Genomic DNA, 14,567 nt, shown 5'->3' with positions numbered 1-14,567 from the left:
TCTAAGGTTGATGCTCTGGCGGAAGGTATTGATTGTAAAGAGTTACAAGATTTAGTACATGTTTCTGAACAGGTGGGTAAGCATTCTTTGCAATGTGGTTTTGATGCTGTACAGGCCTCGTCTAAGGTGGCTGCCACTGGGTCAGTTCTTCATGAGGCACGCCTGGCTGAGGGATCAAAATTTATCTGACCATGTTAAAACAAGGATTTTAGATGCTCCTTTACAATCTGATGTGTTGTTTGGTTCTCCTGTTGAGGCAGTTTTAAAGAAAATGGAAGACAAGGCTAAGTCTATGCAGACTGTTAAAGATTTTTTGCAGGTTCAGCCTCCAAAGTTTAGAAGAAATTGGCCTACTAGGGGGTGGTGGTATCCTTCTTATGATTCCCAGTCTAGGGGTAGATCTAGACGTGGTAGGGGCAGAGCTCAGGGCTCTTTCAGGCCTAGAACAGGGAGTTCTCCTGCACAGTCTTCGGATGAGGGCAGGGGTCAATCCTTTCGTAAACAGACCCAATGACCTACCTTTTCAGCTGCCAGAGCCTTCTCATCTGGCAGCACCTTTGGGAGGAAGGTTGGCACTTTTCAAAGAAAATTGGAGTTTAATTACCCAAGACAGATGGGTATTGGATATCATACACCACGGTTACAGGTTTTATTTCCATACCTTGCCTCCTTTCAAAGGCATGCCAGACGTTCCTCCTCAACAAAGAATAGAGGCTCACAAGCAAATTTCTCTGTTACTCCAAATAGGGGCCATACAGCCGGTCCCTATGCCAGAAGTGGGCCTAGGATTTTATTCTCGCCTGTTCCTAGTACCAAAAAAGGGAACACGTGGAGACCAATTTTGGATTTATCTATCCTCAACACTTATTTGGACATTCCCAAGTTCAAAATGTTGACGTTACAACAGCTTTTACCTCTGCTGGGCAAAGATCATTGGATGGTAACTTTGGATCTCAAGGAGGCTTATCTTCATGTTCCTATCAGACTAAGTTGCAGGAAGTATCTGCGTTTTCGAGCTGGGACTTCTCACTATCAGTTCTCTGCATTGCCCTTTGGCTTATCTACTGCGCCCAGAGTGTTCACAAAGTTCTGGCTCCAGTGATAGCTTTCTTCAGGCTAAAAGGAATACAGATCTATCCTTATTTGGATGATTGCCTGATTCTGGCTCAAGGAAGGACGAGCTTCTTCATCATTTGGAATATGTGATAGCAGTGCTAAGATGCCTGGGGTATTCTGTGAACGAAATAAAGTCCAGTCTAGTACCCTCTCAGGACATGTGCTTTCTGGGTGTAAGACTGAATACAGCATCCCAGATGGCCTTTTGACCCCGGACAAACAAAAGAATCTTTCTCTTTACTTCCATCAACTATCTCATCAGTCCGGGCTGACTGCAAGGACAGTCCTTCAAGCCTTAGGGTTCATGGCATCTTGTTTTCTGGTGCTTCCCAATGCCAAACTGCATATGAGGAAGCTGCAATGGTATCTCAAAATGTATGGACACAGCACTGCCAGGATCTGGACACTGTCATTCAAATAATACCTTGCATTCAAAAGGAATTTTTGTGGTGGGCTCAGGAATGTCACCTAAACAAGGGACTCTCTGTGACCCGGCCAGAGGCGAGTCAGATTTTAACGACAGATGCCTCAGACAAAGCTTGCGGAGCTCATCTAAATGGAAAGTGGATACAAGACAAGTGGCCTGCCAGACTACAACATCTACATATCAACTTGAAGGAGATGTTAGCAGTCCAGTTTGCATTAATAGCTTTCAAGGATTTACTTCTTCCAGGGCAGGTGTTGATTCTAACAGACAACACAACTGTCATGTGGTACATCAACAAGCAAGGGGGAACACATTCTTATCCTCTATGCAGGCAAGCAATGATTTTGTGGGAGACTGCTCTCAGTTTACAACTCAATCTTCAGGCAAGGTTTCTGCCGGGAGCACAGAACTCCTTAGCAGATGTGTTGAGCAGGCAATTATGGATCCCCACAGTGGAAATTGGATCCTCATGTATTTCAGAAATTGACAGTGTCATGGGGAACTCCAGACATAGATCTGTTCGCTTCTCCACTAAACCATCAGCTGCCAAAGTTTTGCACGAAAAGGTTTCATCCCACAGCTTGGAAAGTGGATGCTCTTTCTTTCAATTGGAGCAATCTTCATGTGTATGCCTTTCCACCTCTGCCTCTCCTCCCAAAGGTACTTCTAAAGGTCAGACAGGACAAGCCAAGGATGATTTTAATAGCTCCAGATTGGCCTCGACAGCACTGGTACCCATTACTGAGAAGTCTGGTGCGGAAGCCTCCATGGCCTTTGCCTTCGATTCCACACCTGTTGTCCCAGGAGGACAGTCATTTGCTCAATGTCAAACTTCACTCTCTTCACCTAACAGCCTGGCATATTCTGTTTTGAACCATAGAGGGTCTCAACTTCCACAACAAGTTTTGAATGTGATTTTGGAAGCTAGAAGGCCTAGTACAAGGAAAGTGTGCAGATAAATGGAAGAGATTTTTGTTTTGGAGTGCAGCAAAGGATTTTGATGTTTCTGAGCCTAATTTAAGTGTGGCTCTTCAATATCTTACTGAGTTACTGGACAAAGGTTTGTCCTTCTCTTCTATTAAGGTTCATGCTGCAGCAATTTCAGCTCACTATGACTGTGACCCACCATTGTTTTCTCATCCTTTGTTCAAGCAATTTCTTAGAGGGGCAAAGAATATAAGACCCCACGAGAGCTCCTACTCCTGCTTGGGATCTCAATTTTGTGTTGGAGAAACTCACTCTACAACCTTTTGAGCCTGCAGCTACTACTGAGTTGAGATATTTGTCATGGAAGACTGCCTTTTTGTTGGCCATTACCTCTGCAAGAAGGGTTTCTGAATTGCAGGCCCTTATGGCGGTTGAGCCTTTCTTAATTTTCCATAAGGATAGGGTATCCTTACGTACTAATCCTTCCTTTATGCCTAAAGTGGTTTCTAGTGTGGCTTTAAACCAAACTATTCATTTGCCTACTTTTTATGCAAATCCCCAAAATAAAGGGGAAAAGATTTTGCACACTTTAGATGTACACAGGCAGTTGCGATATTATTTGGACAGAACTAAAGGGTTCAGGCAGTCTCAGCAGTTATTTGTTTCTTTTGCTTTGAGTTCTCAGGGCAAGCCTGTGTCAAAACAAACTATTTCTAAGTGGATTGGGTTTTGCATTGCTTTCTGTTATTCCCATCATGGCAAGGAGATTCCAGCTGGGATTAGGCCTCATTCCACTAGGGCTACTGCCACTTGACAGCTTTTTGAGGGGTGGCAACCAAGGATATTTTGGAGGCAGCTACTTGGAGTTCAGTGCATACTTTCTCTAGGCATTATCACCTACCACTTTACTCTAAATCCAGGGCTGGTTTTGCCACTGCTGTTTTGCAGGGCATTTTGGCAGCTCCTGCTTCCTTATAGTTTGGCCATCCTCCCTTACCTCTGCTTTGGGATTCTACCCAAGTGTAAGGACTGCAGCAATGTGAGATGAAGAACATAGTACAGTTTTGTACCTACCATAAATGTAGATGTTCAAGATCCACATTGCTGCAGTCCAATTTACCTCCCTCCTTCCCCTCTGTAGTTAGAGGTGGTTGTGTGGGTTGGGTTGTAAATATTGTGTATATTGTATATATTGTACATATAATTAGTGCAAGGGTGGTTGGTTTGTTTGTTTGCTGTCTTTTGGTTTTGACCTTTATTTTTAGGGTCTTCTGACATCTGGGGCAAGAAAAGACTGAGGATATGATGTCGGTCATGCGCATTTGTACCCTGACGTCCTGATGTCAGTCAAATGCGCCTTGACCGACGTCAGCCTTATACTTTGATATTCGGGTCGACCGAGGACAGCGGACTACCCAAGTGTAAGGACTGCAGCAATGTGGATCTTCGAACATCTACATTTATGGTAGGTACAAAACTGTACTTTTCTCAGTGATACCTGAGTGGAGGGATTGTGTCAAAGGCCTTGGCTAGGTCAAGATAGGCAGTATGCACTGTCTTAACCTGTATCCAGGACTTTGGTGACTTTCTTAAAAAAGTCAGCTAGGTTTAATAAGCATGATCTACCCTTAACAAAGCTAAACTGAGTTGGGTCTAGAGTTTGAAAGTTGCCTATGTCTTTGTTGATAAGGTCCTTGATGATTCTTCCCATGGCCTTGCAGATGAGGCTGGTTAGACGTATGGGTCTATAGTTCCTAGGGTTGGTTGGTGGTCCCCCTTTGTGCAAGGGGATTACTGTTGCTGATGTTCTTCGTGTTTCATTGTTGCAGTCATCACACTTGGGTTATCTGCCTGCAGATTGCCCTCAGTCGGCCCGAATACCACAGTCTTAGTATTTCTGTGTCGGATGCTGTTGCTTCTTCCATGATGTCAGGTCATCAGGGGTATAAAAACAGGCAGCTGACACCATTACATTGGTATTTCTTGCTGAGGAGGAGCCCGAAGCAGAAGCAGTTTGCAAGTGCCGGTCGGCCGCTACCTGAAATTTTCGTTTTTCATGTTGATAATCCTGAAGTCTTCTAAATCTAAGTACCCCATTGGGGATCCTGTTTTCTTGCTCTAACTGATGTCAGAAAAAGTTAATAATTGTCTTGCCTGTGGAAAGCAAATACTTCACAGAGATTTTCATTCTTACTGCGTCACCTGTTTAGGCCCAGTCCACGACGTCCCTTGCTGTCAGTTTTGTGCCTTGTTTAATGCCCGAACTGTTTATCGTCGGGCTATTTTTGTTGCTAAATTCTTTCGCTCTCGATCTCTAAATTCTGAAATGGCTTTGGTAAGTCATCCGACTACTGATATTCTGAAAAAACATAAGGATAGAGACAGAGACAGACTGCATAGTCCAAAACCGCCGACAAAGCTTCTGTTAAGCTAGTTGCCAGTCCGTCGGTACTCAGTGAGGCACCTTTGCAACCCCTAATGCCCACTTCTATGGATTTGCAGGCCTCTGCTGAGACCCATTCGGAGTCCAGTATGCCACGTGATGTTTCTTCGATTATGGAACCAGTGGATGTCTCTACCTTGGATGGGTTTGGAGCCGCTGTGCAGGCACCGGCTTTTGAGGGTGTTTTCCGACCTACCAATGTTCGAATCAACCTGACTTCTTTTTTAGCCAAAACTACCAAGTTTCTTAGGCCCAGAGTACGCACTATGCCTAGAAAACTGATGACCAAAGCACATGCTCAGGCCCCAATGCCACAAAAACAAATGCTTAGAATGGCTGAAGACCTTATAACGCTAATTAGGGGAAGCCAGCCTTCCCCTGCTTAGAGATAAAGAATTCAGTTGCCTTCAGATTCTGCAGACCAGGAGTCCGATGACTCTGACCTTTCTTATCAGAACATGCACTTATCAGTATATGAGGATTCAGATGCAGAGGAATCCATTCCCTCTGCCTCCCCTCTAGAGGATTTCTCTTCTGGTGAAACCTTGCATATTTTAAGAGAGCATTGCCATTGGGAATGCCAAGACTATCCTCAGTCCAAAAAGAGACTCAGAGAATTTTTAGAGCTACCTCAGCACAGGCCTTTAGCTATTCCACCTGTCCTGGATGTTGTGGATGATGTTTTCATGGAATCCAGTCTTACTCCAGACACATTACCTCCGGTCCCTAGGAAACCTGACAGGTACTACCGAGTACCTGATTCCCACAAGTTTCTTTTCAAGAATCCTACTGCTGATCCAGAGATCATTTCCCAGGGACCTAAAGGTATTAAGGCTACTACAGCCAAAAATCCTACCCCTTCAGACAGGGATTCCAGAGCTTTAGACAGATGGGGTATGAAGGTATATACCTCTGCAACTCTTGCTATCAGGGCATTGAATTGCCATTTTCACATGCTGAAGTACTAGCCACATATTATGGAACTCATTAAACAAAAAATGGTAATATTTCCAGATTGTACAGAAAATAAAGATTTGCAAGAGCTTATGCATTTTGGATACCAAGTTAGTAAACATACTTTGCAGTGTGGTTTTGATGCCCTAGAAGCAACTTGCAGGGCCGCAGTCACTGGCTATGTACTGAGAAGACATGCTTGGCTGAAGGAGCAGACCTTGCCAGATCATGTCAAATCCAAATTACTAGACGCTCCTTTAAATAAGGACGTTTTGTTTGGCACCAAAGCAGAAGTTGTTCTTAAAAAGATGGAAGAAAAAGCTAAATCTATGCAAACCTTTAAAGAATTCTTAAAAGTTCAACCACCTCGATTCAGTAGGCATTGCCCTTCAAAACACTGGTTTCTTTCCAGCCCCCTCCAGGCCTTCTCAAACAAGACCCAGGGGAAACAGCCCACCCAGACTACAGTCTCAGGGCATGTAGAGATCTAAGCAATGGAGTGCTCCCACCCCTAAAACAGGGAATGGTAAGCCACCTCCCTATGGAAAAAGTTCACAATGACTTCTCAACTTTACTTCCCAGCCCTGCCCAATTGCTTGTACCCCTAGGAGGAAAACTTGCCCTTCATGCAAAAACTGGAATGTCCATCACTCAGGACCGATGGGTCCTCAACATTGTATCCCAGGGGTATAAATTTTATTTCCATTCGCTGCCAACCCCAAGCAGGTTTCCAGACCTTCCTCCAAACCAGTGGGCAGAGGTGCAAAACCAAGTTCTTTTCCTGCTCAACATCAGAGCTATTCAGCCAGTTCCAGTAGAACAAAAGGGGTCAAAGATTCTACTCCAGACTATTCCTGTACCCAGGAAAGAGGGCTCTTCACCCAGTCCTGGATCTTTCATTTATCAGCACCTTCCTGGTGGTCCCAAAATTCAAGATACTTACCCTGCAACAGCTTCTCCCTATGCTAGCCAAGGATGCTTGGTTAGTCACCCTAGACTTAAAAGAAGCTTATCTGCACATCCCCATCAGGGAATCATGCAGGAAATATCTACGTTTCAGGGCAAGATCTGTGCATTATCAGTTCTCTGCACTTCCCTTTGTCTTATCTACTGTGCCCAGGGTATTCACAAAATGCCTGGTTCTAGCCATTGCATACTGCAGGCAGAGAAATATCCAAATTTACCTGTACTTGGATGTCCGCCTGATTCAGGCGGACAGCCAGAAATTGCTGCTTCAGCACCTGGCAGATTGTATTCTTGGGAGCAAGCTTGGACACAACTTCACAGATGGCATTTTTCACTTCAGAAAAACAGGTCTATCTGACAGACTACTTCAAGCAAATGGCCACGTGAACCCAGCTAACTGCAAGAAAAATACTGCAAGCTCTAGGGTTCATGGACCCAGCTCCAGATCTGCTGTTTCACCTGGAGGTCATGGTGCATCCGAATCTCCAAAACCTCAAGCTTATTGTGTAGCTTATCCAGTTCCCATGATTGCCAGACATCCTTATCTTTCTTCACCTGTCCGACAAACTATTGTCGCTCATCACAAATCATCTACAAGGAAATTATACCAAAATAAATTTGCTAGATAGGCTCTGGATAACGAGATAGACCCTTATTCCAGTCCTATCCATAAAGTATTAGATTTTCTGGCTTTACTTTACCCTTCGGGTTCCTCTGCATCAGCAATTAAAGTGCACCTAGCCGCAGTTTCAAACTTTCATGTAGGACTGGATGGTGCCCCTCTAATGTCACACAAGCTGTGTAAAGCATTCCTAAAAGGCCTCTAATGCTCAGACCTCCATTTAACGACCCTCTTCCCCCTTGGGATGTAACTGTAGTTCTTCAGGGCCTGACTGTGAACCCCTTTGAATAATCAGTCACTTGTGAAGGGTTTGTGAAGGGCCGATCTGGTCTCCTGAACCTTATTGACTTCTTCGAATCAGTCTCCAGAGCCATGGACGAGGGTAAGGCAGTCCACGCAGCCTGTCTGGACCTCGCCAAGGCCTTTGACACCATCCCCCACTCTAGAATCATAGATAAACTTACTAAGCTGGGCATTAATCCCTACGTCACTCGATGGGTTGCCAACTGGCTTACTGACAGAACCCACACTGTAAAAGTAGCTGACTTCAAATCCAGCTCCAGACAAGTGGAGTACCTCAGGGTTCAGTCCTGGGACCTCTCTTGTTTGGTATCTACTTCTCTGAAGTACAGGCCAACACTAAGGGACTCTGGCTACCAAGGTTCGCAGATGACTGCAAACTGGGAGCCATTATTGAATCCCCAAATGATGTTGATACTCTGCAAAAGGGCCTTACAGAAACAGATGCTTGGTGCCAGAGCCATGGGCTCAAGCTCATTGCCAAGAAATGTATAGGTATCCACTTTGGGGAAAAAACATGTACCTGTGAATTACCACATAGGTGGCAGTACACTAAACACTGAAAGTGTGATAAGAGACTTGGGGACAGAGGTGGACAGTGGTCTCACCTTCAAAAACCACATCGCCACAGCAGTCAGGAAATCCTTCTATGTGGCACACCTCATCACTAAGGGCTTTTCATCCAGAAAAAAGGAGGTCATTGTCCCACTGTACTCATCCCTCATTAGACCTATTATAGAATACAATGCCCCATTTGGTATGTACCTCTCAAGACATCTGCAACAACTGGAAAGGCCGCAGAAATACCTCACTAAACGAATCACATGCCTAAAGCAGATGCCCTGTGCTGACCACCTTAAAAAACTTCAGCTGTACTCTGTCACATATAGTCTACTCCGAGGCAATCTCTGCTTAACATACAAGGCCATGTCAAACCCAGAGCTGTTGGGCATACTACACTTAAAGAAATCCCAATCCGTCAGAGCCACACGCTCCAGGGATCTAAACCTTGTCATCACAATAAACAAGACGTGCTGGAGGGATAGGTTCCTGGCCCACAGACTCCCCAGACTCTGGAATAGACTGCCCATGCATGTCAAGCAGAACGCCTCTTTGGTCCTCTTCAAAAGGAACCTTGATGATTGGATGGGAAAAAGGAAATTCATTCTGGGGTTCACGTCAGTCGCCCTGCTAGACAAGGGTCCAGGGAAATAAATAGTGTAGGAAGAAATAGCAAGGGAATTGTTATGGCTAGGCTTGTATAGGCCGAGGGCCAATAGCCTAGTACCAACCTATGAACCTATGAAAACATCTGTCTTGGAAAACCTTATTTTTGGTGGCTTTCATTTCTGTCGGAAGTGTCTCAGAACTTCAGGCCCGATCATGCAATCCCCCATACTTAATTTTTCATAAGGATAGAGTTGCAGTTTGAACTAATCTTTCCTGTCTGCCCAAGGTTGTCTCTGAGACTTAATATTAATCAGACTCTGCAGTTACCAGTCATTTTCCCAAATTTTTCAAACAAGGGAGAATATGCTGTCCATTTCCTTGACGTGCATCACCAACTAAGTTTTTATCTTCACAGGACTAAATTTTTTAGAAAAATCAGACCAACTTTTTGTGGTGTTTTCTTCTCTCCATATAGGTAATCCAGTTTCTAAAGTTACCTTGGCCATATGGCTTAGAGGTTGCATCACATTCATTTATCACACTAAAGGACTCCAGCTTCCAAAAACAGTTCACGCCCATTCTACAAGAGCAGTAGCTACATCTGCAGTCTTTCATGCCAGAGCTTCTTTAGATGACATTTGTGCAGCAGCCACTTGGTCTTCTCATCATACTTTTATCACTCATTACAAATTGGATCAGGTCTTAAGGGGACGAGTATCCTTTGGCTCTATGGTTCTTAGGAATATTCTTCTGTGAGACCTCTTGAGGCTAAAGTAGCTGGGGACTCTGTTCCACTGTCAGGGACTGGGTGAAGATTGACAACAGATAAAGAAGTTATGTCTTACCACAACATTCCATCTGTGTTGTCAGTCTTCACCAGTCCTTGACATCCCCACCCTCTTTCCCCCATCATGAGACTCTTAGTAGACCGAATTTAGCCATTGGCTAGTTTCCCTTTAAGGACTCATATTTGGCCTTGGTTAGTCTAACTATCATGTATCCATGACCTTTCACATCTGACTGCCACTCCTTGGCAAACACGATCAGAGGTAATCTCTGAGAGGAGCATTATGGCTCGAGAGATTGGGGAGCATGAGCTGAAGTAAACTGCTGTCTTGGTTCCGAGGTTCGGAACTGAACCCACTGTGAAGGATTGGTGAAGGTCGACAACACAGATGAAAAGTTATTTTAAGACATAAATTCTTTTTTTTTTAACAACTGTGACACTACCAGTGGTGATGATGAACTATGACACACGTGTCAAAGGTGACACACTCCACAACGTTTTGGGCAACACTCCAGTGATCACCAACACCCAAGTTACCAAAGACACTGCTTTTGCATCTGTTGCTCATGTGAAGTGCACTGAATTATTTTGTGCCAGGAGCTTTTGACACTCCAAACCCAAAAGGTTCTCTTTCACTGCTAAGCACTAACCACAACAGAGAAATTTTTATCTGAATTTTTCTGCAAAGTGATGGAAGGTTGGCTGTAATTGACAAGGGAAAGTAGTTCATTCTGTAGGTATGTAAGAAATTATGTTCTTTGTAAACATGAGTGTATTCTCTAAACAACGTTTTTTTATCCGTTGTTCCAGTTTTACTCTACTTATTGCTTCCTGTGTCAGTACATTGATCCTGATTTATCTGATTTTCTTTTAGGTGTCCACTTTACAGCAGTCTGTTACTTTGATGCAGAAAGATAAAGATTATCTAAATCGACAAAACATGGAGTTAAATGTCCGTTGTGCGCATGAAGAAGATCGTATTGAAAGATTGCACATGCAATTAGAGGATGCTAAAAAAGCCAGAGAGGAAGTATATGAGAAATATGTGGCATCTAGGTATTAATCATTGTTATTACAATTATTGTATTTAATGGGATACTTTAAGAAATGTGATGGATAAAAAAATCATTTGGTGAAGTACAGACATGCAGCAAAGTAATACTGATGCTGGAATTAAGACTACGGAACTGTGACACTTCTAGTGTGCCAAGACAACTGCATCTTCAAATGCTTGTAGACAAGTATATTTTCTTACAGTTTTGGATTAAGGTGTAGACATCATTTACAGTCTTATGAAAAATTCACTAGATAATTACAACCGACATTAAATAAAATCACTGTGTCACATAACACCATCAAACCAGTCAGTAACTGGTTACTAATAATGCAGTGGCTTGAACTTTAAAAAGACTTTAAGTTCGCATTGTCATTAAATCTTGGGGTCTGAAATAACTGAACTGAAATTGCCATACCAGCTCATGTTTGTCTGATATTGCTTGCATATCCCCACCTCTAGAATCTACCCTAATGTTTTCTAAAACTGTAAGTAAAAACTCTTAAATTCTTTATATTGTTTGCTATGCCTTCCTAGTTGCCACCATTCTTAACTATCCTAATGTGTTATGCCATTTTGTCTTTTCAACTCCCGATAGTGCTGCCTATATAAAAGGCATCACAGGATTGACATTGTGCATGCTATTTACTGTTATTAGTTTCAGAACTTAACTTTCATTAACTAAGGCAGTCTACCCTGTATATAAATTCTGAATGTAGGAACTGTTGGAAATAAATCTCTATTGTTTGTATTAAAACAAGTGCAAGTCCCAGCAGGTTTATTAGTAATACTTCCTAACAGCAGGCCTTGCTTTTTCTTAAAGATGTTCTTAAGGTTTCTCTTCCTTTCTCTGATCTACGAGTTTGGGCTGTTCTCCTATATTCCGATTAGTTCTTCTTGACCCCATAGGAAATTCCAGTCTTTCTAATTGTATTTTTCGCTCCCTGACTATTGCTGGTGTAAGTGATAGGGGCTATAATCTGTTCACTCCAATTTTCAATTTCTCTGGTGGCAGACCCCACCTTTGTCGTGGTGCATGCTGGACAATCCTACTACCAAACACATTTAAATAAGCTTTATTTTCAGCCATTTTGTCAGTATAGCCTCTTTCCTTAAAAAGATAATGATTATCTGACATTTGTCCAGAAAAACGTAGTCTTCCCTGGTTGGTCTGGAAGACCTGACTTTTAACTATTCCTCTCTTTGTATGGGTGGGTAAGGTGCATACTGCTTTAATTTAGGAACTTATTGCCACTGATTGGTTTCCTGAAAAGTGTGATAATCAATCTTATTTCATCATTCTTATATACCATCATGTCCAATAATTAAACCCCAAAATTTCCCACAATTCAACTTAAATTTTAAGTAGGCTGAAGCTTTATTAAAAATTCAGCAAGCTTAATTAGTTGACTGTGTGTAGACTTCCATAATATAAGAATATTATCAGTATGCAGATATAACCAGTAGCTTTTGAAAAATTCTGAAGGAGGAAAATATCAGTGTATGTCAGGGCCATCAAGGTCTCATCACTACTCCTATTGCTTATTGATAAATGAGTTTCTGAAACAAATCACAAACGTACAGTACTACATCTAACATAATACATAATAAAGCTTAAGTTACCCGGATCTCTCCCTTAAACTGGTCTGAAATAGACCTAACCAAGTCAATGCCCTCATCCTTGGGAATCGTTCTGTATAGTATCTAACATAATACATAATAAGGCTTACTTTACCCAGATCTCTCCCTTAAACTGTTCTAAAAAAGACCTAACCAAGTCAATGCCCTCATCCTTGGGAATCATTGTGTATAGTATAATTCATCAGGAGTAGCCAATAAATAGTCTACAACTTTTTCACAAATTCCCCAGCCTGTTCTCAAAGTTAAAACAGTTTCTTACTAAATGATTAATCTTACCAGTAACAGATTGTAAATTGTGTTCTGTTGTAGTGGCCAAGGGTTCAGTCTTAGATTCTCTTGCTGCTGCAACAGGGCTAAAAGGAGAACTAATTAATTTTTTATGAATTTAGGTAATCCTGAAAATAATTAGTAGTCTAGGATTTTTTTTACTGTAGGAAAAGTGTCATTGTTCAGTACTTCTCTTACTTCTGCTAATAAGATACCAGTGCTATGATATCTTATTGCTAAAACACACCGATTATTTTTCTTTTACAGCATTTTCATCAGATAATATTTTATTTATTCTACTTTCATTCTGACCTTGGTCCAGGATTGCTAAACAACTGTCTTTATCTGCCAGCATTGTTCTCAAAGTTTTGTCTTCTGCAAGACTACGTAAAGATTTATTTCACATTTATTCAACTTTTGGTAAAATTTTCTGTTACTCAAATTTGTGTAATTAAAAAATCTAAGGAAAAAAATAATTCTCACAAAGTCCATTGGTGGAGTAAATAAGCTAGGTTTTAATTCAGTTTTATATTTTATTTCTTGTTTGTAAAAATGTAACTAAAGTTTTTTTTTTTTTTTTTTACAAACAACTTGAAATTTGTCAAAGTCTCAGGCAAAGTCGCCCTTTCTCCAAGAATAAAGTTTTAATGCTTAGTTTGATAATCAGAAAGCCACGGTGGTGCAGTGATAGCGTTGTTGCCTCACAGCAAGAGGTTCTCCTGTTCGATTCTCGGCTGGAGTGCCTTCTGTGTGGAGTCTGCATGTCCTCCCCACGGTCGAGTGGCATTCGAAAGACATGCGTGAATGGGCGTACCTTCATTGAAGGTTGGGCGACGAGCTGGCAACTTGGCACCATAAAATCTACTGCCAATCATTAGCGGACCGGAGTTCCGCTATGGCGACCCCTAACTGGGAAAAGCCGAAAAGACAAACAACATACTAATGTCAGAGTGGCTTAGAAAATCTTTTTGATTTAAATTACTGACATTTAGGTTTAATGATTTCATCTCAGTCTGGATGCATTCATTCTCTGCAGAAAAGCTGTGTCTCCAGACATTTCTCCAATAATTCCTCTTTGTTTAGAATCTGTTTGTGTGAAATTGTGCCAGTGTATGCTGTTAAAAACTCCAGCTTTTATGCAGATAAGGATGATACCAAAGAGAGAACCCTTATGGTCTAAAAATGTTCCTGATGTGTTTGTGTCTTCTCTTCTTGACTGGTTATTTTTCCTTCTCTCTCACTTTTGATTCCCATTTGTACCCATGCTAGGATTTCTTGGTTTGATTGTTCAACATTTGATCACTGTTGTATTAGTCTGTTTGTTGGGTTATATCTTGACAAGAGTATGATCAGCTAGCCAGCTTTTCAAAACTAAAGGGTGCCTTTCACATGCACTAATTGCCAGGATTTTGAGCAGAAAAAAAACAGTTTAAGTACAAAAGCTTTTGAGTTTTCTTGGCACTGAGCTGCACTCCTGCCTGCTTCATGGAAATAACAGTCAGTTAGCGATCCTTCAAAGCTGGGCAGGTAAGTCCCCCTCTGAGGAAATTCTTCCACTTCTTTATTTTTCCCAAAAGACTGGTATTATTTACATTAATGAAACTTACTTTGTTTGGACTTTCATTCTGTACAAGGGGATTTTATTACTGGAAATGCCTTTGGTAATTTATCGTGTTTAAATCTGTATCCAATGTCTGCTGCATCTGGGTTCAACCTGTGGGACTTGAGATCTGACACTGGCCAATTCAAAAGTCTTTTGCCTGTTTTGGCTCCACCTCCTTTACCCATAACTTCCTGCACATCCATCAACTCCCCAGATCTAGTTTGCCACCATTCACGTTCACAGCTCAGTCTTAGGCTCCGCTTGGCTGATCATATTTCAGCTAAGAAGTT

General features: G+C 42.1%; 1 protein-coding gene across 1 annotated transcript in view; it reads left to right on the top strand.

Annotated features, from left to right (window-relative positions):
• PIBF1 (progesterone immunomodulatory binding factor 1) overlaps window positions 1–14,567 on the top strand; it is a 2,608,929-nt gene that overhangs the window by 857,250 nt on the left and 1,737,112 nt on the right. The window contains 1 exon segment of the mRNA XM_044071741.1: window positions 10,587–10,768. Coding sequence (XP_043927676.1) covers window positions 10,587–10,768 — 182 coding nt within the window.

This window comes from Protopterus annectens, chromosome 5.part0 (genome assembly GCF_019279795.1).
Source record: "Protopterus annectens isolate FY-2018-M chromosome 5.part0, PAN1.0, whole genome shotgun sequence".
Taxonomy (NCBI): domain Eukaryota; kingdom Metazoa; phylum Chordata; order Ceratodontiformes; family Protopteridae; genus Protopterus; species Protopterus annectens.
This window is presented reverse-complemented; position numbering and strand designations above follow the sequence as displayed.